The sequence below is a fragment of the Hermetia illucens genome, chromosome 4, assembly GCF_905115235.1.
Source record: "Hermetia illucens chromosome 4, iHerIll2.2.curated.20191125, whole genome shotgun sequence".
Taxonomy (NCBI): Eukaryota; Metazoa; Arthropoda; class Insecta; order Diptera; family Stratiomyidae; genus Hermetia; species Hermetia illucens.
In genome coordinates, this window is record NC_051852.1 from 138,523,608 (window position 1) to 138,535,866 (window position 12,259).

The following is a 12,259-nucleotide window of genomic DNA, read 5'->3' on the forward strand; positions in this document are numbered from 1 at the left end:
TTACATATACGAGTATGTGCATGAAATGGGCTCATGCACTCACTGTAACTCCGCCCCCTGCCTTGCATACCGAGATAAATTTATCTGTTTTACTGTAGATTTAAATGAAGTAATAAATTTATCTGTTTTGCTGTAGATTTAAAATCTTACATCATATGTTGCGATGAGTAATAAGTGTAGTAAGAAAGGAAATTCCTTCGGCGATCAATACCCTCTTTAATGCTTTATGGCAACTGAGACTTTACGCTAATAAAAACATTGAATATCGCCGTCCTTTTGGACTGTAAGCTTCGAGGTTTATGCACGCAGATAATATTATTATATCGATTGTCTTTAGTGGTCCAACACTCAATAACTCAATAACTCAACTCAATAACTTCATAAATTCGATTTTACAGAAAGACCTGAGTGGAAAAATGTGAAAGAAAAAACAAATTTTTGAAATTTTGTTTAGGAATTAAGGAAGTACTTAGTTTGTCATTAACTTGATAGACAACCGGACCAGTTGGGAAGAACCTTTCTCCGACTGTTTTTGGTTTCAATATAACGATTTGCAGTTTCGTCCAAGGCAGAGGCTGTCTCACCTCTGCTCTGAGACTCCCTTAGATCGTTTTCGACCAGCTTAAGCCTGAATTTGGCTAGGCGGTTTTTTAACAAAAACGTGAGAAGTCTGATCAGTTCCCTCATTCCTGTACGAAATTGCAAGTCTATATTTTTTTTTATTTCAATCCTTGAATAATTCGGGACATCGTGATATGAATATTATGAGAGTGGTAGACCTGGAAATTTCCTGAAAGTGGTTCTTTTTTTTATGAAAAAATCACGAAGACTAAAGAATCGCTCGCTAGCTTGCGGCACATACCCATAGAAGGTTTTGGGGGTATATATTCAACTAGAATCATGTCAAAACGTCTTTCGAGTGTCAGCAAGGAATAGAATAATCAATATTTTTTTATTTCTTTTCCTTCTCACTAAATATAGTCATATGGGGTACCAAACGAGAGGGCGAGATTAGTACTTTATGAAGAAAGTATAAATTTTAACATAAATTGAAAAGGGAGTTGCGAGGATTAGAAAGTAGTTTCTGATTTCAAAGACCCATCCTCAGAAACTACCAAGCCGAGAAATCTGCTAAGGAATCATGATGTTTCAATGCGACATTTATGCCTAAAAATACTCTCCCATTCTGACATCTGCTCAAGTAAAGTTAATAATAGTATATTACTATAATACGTAAAATCATTGCAAATCGCCTGTATTCAATCCGGAAACCATCAAATCGCAATTATATAGGACATACAATGAAGCACCATACTGGAAACTTGGTGGTGAAGCGTCGAGTTTACGGGTGTCGCTTTGTTTTGCCTTTAACAGATAAATGGAAAAGAGAGAATTGGAAGACTAGCAGTATTTTTAACCACACTACCAAATATTTCGGATAAAGTATAAAAGGATTCATATCGACTGTTCAGCGACTTTTGACAAACAGTTCTAGTGGATCACTTTTCCATACATATGAGATAGATTCTAGTCCTCCTTTCATATTTTTTTTTGCTTCTGTGACTGAAAACAACACTATTTGGAGAAATTAGTGCGATTCGATCAGCAGCTTAGAAAACATCCGTTGATTTATCAAAATTGAACGGAAAGTTTTTTATTGTGCTTAGCACAACAGCTCTAATCTACTAAAATATTGGATGAAGTAAAAAGATCTGTAGTTTTTTTGCTTTATTTAGACTTGAGTTATACGTTTTAGATCAAATATACGCCACCATTTTACTCAATGACTATCGTCCATTTTAAAGGCAATTTCATAATGATACGACAGAAGGAGCCCTTGTTCCTGTTGGTAAAAATGACCAGTTCATTCTGATAAGACCCTCTTGTGACCAGTTTTGTATCACACAGAAAGTGTTCTAAATGCTTGAAGAGGTGATAATCGTTTTTTGGCAGATGTAGACTATGCGGCGGGTGAGGAAGGACATCCTTTCCAAGCCCCTTCTTATTGTCCAATTGATGCCACTTCTTGTAGATCGCCTACTTCAATCTGGTCAGTTTTTGACAATAGACGTCCGAATTGAATCATTCATTGTTCAAACGAAAACAGTTCATAACAGATGATTCCCTTGCAAACCAACAAAACCTTCTTTGTTGTTATTTCAGAATTGTCAATCGTTTGGACCATTTCAATGTAATTGGACCACTATCTTTTTCTGCAGTTAGTATCGTCACCAGTTATCTTCCGCCTCAAAAATATGTCAATTTCGCAACGTTTGAATCTTAGGCATCAATCGATGAAAAACGTTCTCTTGTGGTAATTGCCGGGTTTAAAGGTGAGGAAGAGGGAAAGGGTTTCCCCACACATGAAAAAGGCCAAGATGTCATTTTTTTTCTTCTCGGATATAGCCATGTAGGATATCTAATGAAAAGTTCCGATAGTACTTTCCGAAACGAGACTTAGTTGTGAAGAGGAGGATGGTAGAGAGGGAATTCGAAGTCTGGAAAATTTTTACTTATTTTACCGACCCATTCTGAGCAACTATATAACCGAAAAACCTAAAAATCTGTACGATACTTAGGCCTTAAAATGTCCTTTATAAGGACATCTGCTCAAATAAAGTTTATAATAGCTTTAACTATATTTTTGGGAAATTAGAAATCCTCCCTAAGTTCATCATTTTTCAATAATATAAGCTACAAAAAAACATGATTACCGTGCTGTATAATGAAAGGACAGTTGGTTCCCGGAATACATGATTCATGACTTTTATTCTATTACCCCATATACAGTATTTCTGGAACCTTTTGTTCTCATAGTCAGTAACTTCGAAGTTGCTTAAACTAATTTTCAACAATATGTATTATTGGGTGTACAATTTAACCGGGTCCGTTTCCAAAAGTGCAGCTCAAGCGAATGTCAAACGCAAAAGAGTTTTCAAAAAATTTGATAGTTACTCAATAAGCTATTTCGAAATGACTTGAAGGACTTACATCCAAAAGTAAGGAAATTGGGTCTCATACGAGCTGAAACCGGGAGATATCTAAAGTCCGAAAAGTTGCTCGGACGATGCAACAGAAAGACGTTTTGCACCGGATTAAAATCGGCGACGTAAAATGGAGGCAATACGAGAAGCCAAAACGTTAAAGGTCGCATGTAAAGAGTGGATAATCGAGAACATCAACGCCGAAAACAAATATCTAATAATGCTCTGTATTTGGTGGGATCGAAAGAAGGGATATGGTATGAATTTCTAGGATCCGTTTATAGAAAGCTACAGCCGAAAATTTTCCAGAATATGCGACGAAACACGAGTCCATAATATTTTCCGGCCTCATCCTATTGTCCGGGCTAAAAACTATTTGGAAAGCAGTGGATGGGAGGTTATTGCTTCCCAGGCTCAAATCTCACCCCTTCTGACTACCATTTGTTTCGATCTATGCCAAACGCTTTGACTGGAACACGCTTTCCTTTAGAACAGCAGGTCAAAAATTTGCTCGATTCATTTTTGACTGGAAAGCATGAAAGCTTCTTCTGCGACGGAATCCATAAATAACCAGAAAGATGGGAGAAAGTAGCGGCTAATGACGGGAAATACTTCGAATAATATATTAAATCATGTTTTCTTTTAAATAAATGAATTTTTCAAGCAAAAAACGGACTAAAGTTGTACGCCAAATACATTTTTGGATTTGGATTATAAACTATCCGTGTTTAGTTTTTGTCCTCAGCAAGTCCTGAGCAAGTCACATCCATCGTAGAAAGAACAATTGATTTCCAGAATACTCAATAAAAATGTTTAGCTAAAAAAATTCTCATATTGAGTTACCAATTATCAAATTTTTGAAATGTATCTAGACTGTATATGCGCCAATGCAACATGTTATTGGCCATAACTCAAAATAGTCCCAAAGCAGTGAACAATCTATTATATAACATTTTCTAAAAATAGTTTTCTTGATCGGAATAATATAAAAAAGTGATACAAACTACTTTATAAAATGTACATTTGGAAAAAAGACTTTCATCATTTTGATCGATTAAATCTAAAATAGTTTATGGCCAAATTTGGATACACTGTTCTCCCGTGTCCGAAACCTACCAATCACCGGTTAAAACCAGCCAGGTTTCCGCTTTATATAATTTCCAAACAAACTAAACACGATCGAATACAAATCCGTGAGAGTTACCCGTTTTGAATTCATAATCAAATCCAATGGAAAAATCCACCTGTCGAAAATAGTTTATCGTCGACAATACCATGGGCTGCCATGTGGCAATTTCGATCCAGCTTAGTTTGGTTCATAAAATTAAATGTATGAAAAATAGTCTATAACTGCTAATAATTCGTTTAAAAAAAAAACATTATCATTATGATTATTTTAAAGACTCCTTTTCAGTACTTGTTTCCAAAGCAACTAATTTGCGGATTTTTGATAAGTTTTCGATGCTTTCAATCTTTCCAATGTGGTGTTATATTTAATATAAAAATAGTAAAAAGATGATGCAATATTTTGCTTATATTGAGTGATATTTGTTTTGCAACAGTAGAAAATGAAAGTAAAACTCCTAATTTTTTTTTTGCCAGAGATATTCAATTTCAAGTTACATCCAAAGTAATTTTTGTTTTTGTCTTTTTAATTTTGAAATGCCTCAGCTCCAAAATTAACCGGCAAAAATTCATGGTCAATGCGTTTAAAACCGCTAAGGAAGAAGGTCTGATTTTGGTAAATATTCTTATCCAATTCTCTGCACTGGATTAACATATCCCCCTCTTTTTCCAAATGCCGTTGCTATGCAAATGATGGTTTTTTGCGTTTTGATTAATTTTCAAAATGTCAAAGTGAAGTTTCGAGTTATTTAAGAGTAAATTGACCTTTTTTGTAAAGAATTCAAAGTTGAAAGTGAATTTTCAATAATGAACACTGGCAATGGTATGCCGGCAAGAAAAAAATTTCAATGCAGTAACTTTATGATATTACGACATATTTCCCAAGAGAAGGACTCAATATAACAATTCTACTTTCTGTTTTTTTTGATATTATGAAAGTAATTATATCATTTTTAAGGGGAATATTATATATTTAAAAAGAAAATCATTTAATATTTGAACAAGAATTGCGAATTACATGCTTTTTGCCGCTAACAAGAAGGAATTACAATTTTCTCTAATGAAATAATATACGCTTTTGTTTATCTAGTCTGGAAGCATCATCGTTCTAGCTACATTTTTCCCATGATCAATGATAAATCTAGTAATTATTCTGTCTAATATTTCCGTCGCAATAAAATGTTGCCCACATAAGCTATTGAATTAAAAATGACTCTGAATACTAAAACTACGTTTTCTATACCTCTAAAGGTAATGTAGTTTAAGAGATAATTGAAATAGATACTAACCATACGTTGCCATCATGTAAGTGCTCATTGAAGAAAAGTTTCGTTGACCTTTATCCTAGTGACGTGTATCGAATGCAATTTAAAAAATATTTCGCGATACAGGTCGTTATTTTTTGTATTAAAGCAATTTCAAGCTTACTTTGGTAAGCAATATAATGTGAACCGATAGTGATCTTACGTTATTTGTACGAAGAGTATTATTGCAAAAATTTAAACAATTAGATTGAAGGGGAAGGCACAGCGCAAACGACGATCACAGATTTTCTTGTTAAAAAAAAATTTAGACTTTTTTTAATATTTCGTTTAACGAGCTATTATTACTTTTATCTTAAATTATATTATCTAAACTAAGACGACGCTATTTGAAAATATTTATTCGTTTACTTTTTATAATTCGTTTAAAAACACTTAAAAAACCCCAGCATTTGGCATTTTACTAAACTAAGAATGAATTCCTGTGTAAAATGTTCGTATTTTGAGAGTTTCTTTTTTTGTGCTTTATTTTGCTCGTTGTTTAAAGGATATTTGACTTGTTACAGAGAAAGGCTTCGGTGATCGAAAAGGTGAAATTGATATTTAATTAAAGAAACTAGCGTCGTCTTTTAACAAGTTTCTGTGAATTGATCACAATTTCGCGGTTCCATGTGTAACGATATGCAAAACGTGGTATCATGCTCACGGTTGAGCTAAGCAAAATTTAAAATTTCCAAAAAATTTCATAAATATTATCGAATTGTCACTATATCACGATTTTCAGTATTTAATTGTCCGATTAAAACTTCCCCTCGAAAAAATAAATTTTCCAAGTCCGACACAACAACTGTATTCCTAGTGCGTGTAAACTCCACTAGTGAAAAACTGATAACTCCAGTCTCTGCAGATAACTAAGATTTGAAGTCTTTGGAACAAGTGTTAAATCAATCACAGGCACCAAATCATATCCAACACTTCCCAACTATTTTGTTATGGTTAATTCACGCCGAAAAAGTTATTGTAACGATTTCGATTATGTATTCATCAATGCAAAGTGCAAAAAGGAATTTGATAGTGCAAGAAAAAAGATACACGTCGGATCCGTGGTAAAGAACAGACTGCTCTTGGATGCTTAGAGATCTCCGGTTAACTTTTGAGCGGGTATGGTCATTGAGCGCGATTTGATTTCAAGAGAGATAATTAAAATGTGTGTTCGGGAAAATAAAGTGAGTCGCACAGCACAGTAATGTAAATAAGCGTTATCAATATTGAGATACTTACAGAGTATTGAAACCTTCCTTTCGCGTAATTCTATCGCAAAGCTAATGCAGTGACGATGTTTCGTCTAGACAATTTCAGAGATATCACATCCAACAAAAACGGTAGCTCGATTACATTTGGGCCGAATTATCGATTGAACCTTTCTGCTTTTGCAGAAAATACGCGAATGTAATATACCTAGCATTTTTAGATGCTTCCAGCAAGCATGTAGATACGATTTGACGGTGAAACTTCCAGAGATAGAAGCAAAAATTGACCCACGCAATTTTTGTGCGAGATTGCACTATAATTTCTACCTGAACTTTCTAACATTTTCAGCAAGATTTCGTTACAAATTACGATATAAAGTTGTGTAGTTTCGGGAATATCTATCATTCATAGATCCTCCGTCAGAGGTTAAGCATTTGTACTGTATCTGCTTCTGGAGGATCGGGATCAAAATCTTCAAGTACATCAGATTTTTTTTTTTTTCAAAAACTTCAAAACGTTAAAAATAAAACAATGAAAACGTTTCCTACTCTAGTGTAATATCTATTTAGCAACAGGAACAACTTTCCCCCTGCAAGACGATCTTTCATTGAGGAAGTTGTTCCCGAAATATTAGTAATTGCTAGATGCATAACGAAGAAAACATCTACATTGTTTCATTTTTTATCTTTACCGTTATCGTGTCTTATTATCATAAATCTAAAAGGAATAAATTTAAAACATTTCAGTGATAAAGTTAGCAACCTCAAAAGCAGCAACTCTTCGTCTCCTTAATCCTTTTCCCTTGTAATAACCAGCATTGAGACGCTTCCAATGTGGCAATGTGGTCACATCAATATGATAATTTCGGCTCCGTACTTAATCAAGCAAACTTAAGGTGGGATATTTATAAATCGGTTCAATATCTAATGTCACAGCTTCTCTTGCAATTTTTTTTTCCTTTCTCGACTGTCCACTTTGGAGATCAAGACATTGTTGCTGCAAACATCAATACTTTTCTGATATCTTTTTTTTAATAAAAATACAAAACTCATTTCAAATTTTCAATACATTGAGGCGTGCCTTCGCATTTGCTGCCATTTTCAAACGACTGTCGGTTACTCAATAGGCGGTTCTCTGACACTCCTACTAAATGTGGTATTGGTTTTGTCCATGCCCCCAAATACCACATTTTCAAACTAAAAGTTACAGTGCTTGTCACAAAATAACCACTTTCCCCTACTCAATTCTTTTCCTATAGAAAAATTGATGGAATAAACTGATTTTGCAATTTGCCCAACAGACATCTATAATTTCCTACTTTCAAAACTTAATGATTATAGATCTCCTTGAAATATGAATAAACAGTTGTTTTTAATTGAAGCAGGAAGCGTCTTTTGGTTAACTATTTGATAATATTTTTTTTAACGTCTTGGCTAACTATTTGGTACTATGTTTTTTTTTGGAAAGTCTTGCTAAATTTGTAATCAATTTCAATATTTTTTTAGATTGTTTTGAAACAAGTGTATCCTCATTTATTAGCTAACATTTAAAAATAGTGCCTTTCCTTGAGGAAAACCTGTTGAAATTACAATCTCCTCAGACAATAATCATAATTTAAATATTATATTCCTCCTTTTTCATTGAATTCAAGGTTTGCTCTGTATGATGGAATGGAAAATTACAGTTGATTTCGAATTGATTTTGAGTAAATTTTCGTCTTTTCTGATTGATATAAAATAATTAGAGATGATTCAAAATAAAATGTCAAACTGGTAATTTTGCCAGTTTCAATTCCGGACAATGAGAACATATTTGTCTGTTTGTTGATTGTATATGGCCTTCAATAGGTAAATAATTCTTAATCTTCATTTCTATCTATTGGTAAATCCAAAAATTAATCTGAGATTGTGTCCAAACTACGAAAACTTATCGTAATTAATGCCAAAAGTTCCTACTTGTATTTATTGCAACTCTAGATAGATGGGCGGATACAGAGATCAATAGGCGCACCATTTAATTGAAGCCTAATTATAAAGAGATAACATCTAATAAGTATGAACATTTGCAGCTACTCTCAATGACTCCACTTTGGCTCAAGTTAACTCTTAATATTAAAATGATTGATACATCTCTTCATGAAAATAAATTCAGGAGGCCGCGAAAATTCCTTTGTTCATTAGTTTGCCTTTCGTAAGATCTTCTATAGAATCGCGTAAAATTGGCTACGAGCAATTATTGTGTTGAAAATGCAGAGCAAAAAAAAAAACACTATTTTTAAGCTTGGCCTTACTGTTTTCTTTTCAACTTAAGCTAAACTCTATTTGATAGAGCTTAGTCGTTGATGTACGTTAAGTTTCGGCCGTATATTCCGAAGTTAACTGCTCAGCTCAAACTAACAGAAAAAGGATATTTTAAGAAAAACTAGATAGTGCGAATGCGTTGAGCCCTAAACTGAGCAATCATGGTCGCCTGGAGATAGGTCAAGGGTGTTGTTTGAGCCTCTGAGCACTCAGACCTTAGAGACCCGTAGTTAGAGATCGTAACGAGTCCTATCTTCCTAGAATTCACTACGAGTCCGCTACTTATGCACAAACTACAGAACTACGTTCAGGCGGTGACATACTCTGTTCGCAAACTTGCCACTACTGACTATGGCTAGATTGTTTCCAAATGCCTTCATAAAGGTCCTTGCGTCTTCCAAAAGCGGAACATTAGAAGTGCCTATGTATAAAAGGGAGGACGGAATTCTTCACCGCCAAAAAATCGACACATTCCTCATAAAGCGTTCAATAGAAAGGGAATTAGATTCAAGAAAATGGTAGGAATGTAGAGAATAAATATCACTTTCAAACCATGGCAAGTAATTGGCATATAAGCGAGTACCAAACATTCGCAGTGTATACTCCGAATATACAGACCCAGAACATGAATTCCCTCTTGTGCCATCTGAGCTCAGTAATTTGTATCTATGGAACGAGTTACATAACCATTTAACTCGTACAAGTGGGAATATTTTGCACGCAAAAATCCAGTCTCTGGGTTAGGGACTGTGTGGCCAATTGGTTTAACAAGGATTTTTTTTCATTTTTAATTTTACGGTCGCATTGAGCGAATTGATATCTTCACAAAAATGTCTGCATGATGGTAATTTAGCTGAACTTGGGTTCTTCTTCAGGGTCTTTGAGCCTCTTTGTACCGGTCTTAGCGTACACTTGAATCGGTTTTCAAAGCTGAGTTGGAGAATGACTTTCTCCATTGTTGTGCTAACTCATAGTTTCGCTATGCTGTTTTATTCGTCTTTAGCGGGCTAAAATTATAGCTCTCTTTGAAAGTATCCCACGTACTAGTTATAATCATCTGGGTTATTATATTCACAATAGCTGCCATTCCAGGACTTATCGCCTTCTAGATTTTCATCCACAATCTTTTGTCAAGGAATCCGAATGGAGATCCCTAAACATCTGCTATTCAAGAGGGATAAATATATAAGAATCTACTGTATGAAATCTTGCTCCTTCAGCTATGTACGATGGTTTCGTTTGAAAACAGTTCGCAGTACTGATGTAAAAAATAAGACCTTTTTGGAAAGTACTATCTTTCATTACCCCTGCTTTGTCTACAGCATAAACATAAGACTTTTTTTTTATCAAAACGTAAGGGATCTAAGGACCAAGCTGTCGGACTTCGAATTATCTGCCTTAGCTTTCCACTGAAACCTGATTGGATGATAGGATTTTAGATTCCGTGCTACTCGAAAGTTACTCTGTCTGTCGTCGTGTTGCACTAATCAGGTTTATCCGGCAGAGGCGCCCTAACTATTAAGTTTAATTTTTGTGTGGGAACCATCTTATAGCCCTCTTCTCCAACCTACGATTCTATCACCGTAAGAGTCATTGCCCCAACGCATCTTTCTTTATCATATGCTGTGTATAATTCTCCTTGCTTAGCCCCCACTCTCGTACGAAAATGTCTTCGGTAGATTTTCAGAAGTCCTCACCGTACTGTTCCCCTCTCTTCCTCACATCCTCTGTGGCTACTTGAATTTTCTTATGCTCTCTTGGCCTAATACTCCCGGCCTTCTGCTCCTACCCATCCATAAAAAATTCTGTCAAAAATTTACTGCTAGGTAAAAATTCCTGTCTTCTGGAAACCATGTTAATTTCGTTTTTTCCAAGCTAAAATCTGTAATAGTTAAATCCAGAAAGGGATATAGTGTTGAAACTTGACTGGAGCGCGAAAATCTCAAACCATTCTGACTTCACACTCGCAGCTCTTGCGATCTCGCCCAACTCGCTCCTCCTTTCATTAAGTTCTCTGAGACCTCCTCTTTTCTGGTGTACAGGCCGCCTATATAGTCTGTTTTTCCATTGTTATTTTTTGTTTTCTGTTTGATTTTCAATGAGATTTCGCTTTAACTTCATTATCATCACACATAACGTTGGGCAAGTAACAAGCCTACAACAGCGGGACAATAAAGACATGCACGTAAATTCATAACGGACTGTGATTCTAATCCGAGGTAACGAGATAGCGGTTGATGCTCTACCAATTCGAACATCGTGCCGTGGGTTCAATTATAAGGAAAAATTTTTGGAAAGGAGAATGAGCAAGGATACGACTTATTAACAACTAGATAAAGACTGAAGCCATGTAGAACGAACAAGTATCCATGTACATGGTCCAACGTAATGCGGATTGTGTCAACAGTGACAACTATTGAGGCTTTCTTTCGGTCTCAGAGGTGTAGTGGTAACCAGCATAACCAATTTCAACCTCATTGAAAAATCTTAATTGAAGTTTTTCCCTTCGAAACGAGGTAGGATCGATATTTTTCGCAAGTGATAATCTTGAGTCAAGAATGTGGAGAACATATTAACCCCGAATGGGTCTCATTGTGGAGAGGAGGAATCAAATTTCACGGCAGTGTTTCTAACATGTCGAAAAACCACTGCCAAAGCAACTGCACACGCGCCGAGGCATATTTTTGAAGCTGGTGTTCACGATTTTTGAACAAATGTATCATTCTGTTGGGCGCATATGTAGAAAAATAAATTAAACTTGTAAAGTGATTTATACTTGCACATATAAATTTCCATTACTTTTAGATCATTCTCAACTATATCCTTATCAACACAGCATATGCATTCCCCGAAGACCGAAACTCTTCTTTTTCTCTTCAGCCTTTGTCCCGTTCACAAGCGGGGTCGACTTGTCGTAATCGGTTTCGCCATTTGGTTCTATTAAATGCCTGATCTGGATGCAATGGCGAGACTTTTAAGTCCCCATCCAGCGTAGCAAGTCGCGGTTGTTTCGGCCGGCCTTCTGGTCGCTTACAATCAACTTCCATGTTCAGACCACTCTTCCCGAGTGAATTCTCGATAGTGCGAATTACGTGACCATACCATAGAAGCCACCTCTGTTGCAATCTTTCGGATCATTTCATGTCACGCCAGTAGTCCAATGCAACATCTTCGTTTCCATTACCGCAAGATGTCGTTCATTGTCTTTTATAGTCGGCCAACACCCGCAACCATAGAGAGCGACAGGACGGATGACATTGCGGTAATGATTAGATTTGAGACGTTCGTTGATACGTCGATCATAAAGAACACCAGTTGTGGAACGCGTTAGTGCGTG

At 35.6% G+C, this 12,259-nt stretch overlaps 1 protein-coding gene across 2 annotated transcripts in view; it reads right to left on the reverse strand.

The window, feature by feature from the left end:
• LOC119653535 (activating transcription factor of chaperone) overlaps positions 1-12,259 on the reverse strand; it is a 62,809-nt gene that overhangs the window by 22,685 nt on the left and 27,865 nt on the right. Inside the window, exon 1 of one of the 2 annotated variants that reach the window (XM_038058212.1) lies at positions 5,399-6,496. The exons of the other annotated variant lie outside the window; for it this stretch is intronic. Within the exon in view, the coding sequence (XP_037914140.1) occupies positions 5,399-5,426 (28 nt within the window). The 5' untranslated portion in view covers positions 5,427-6,496. Of the gene's footprint in view, positions 1-5,398; positions 6,497-12,259 lie in introns of those variants that run through there. 2 annotated transcript variants of the gene reach the window in all.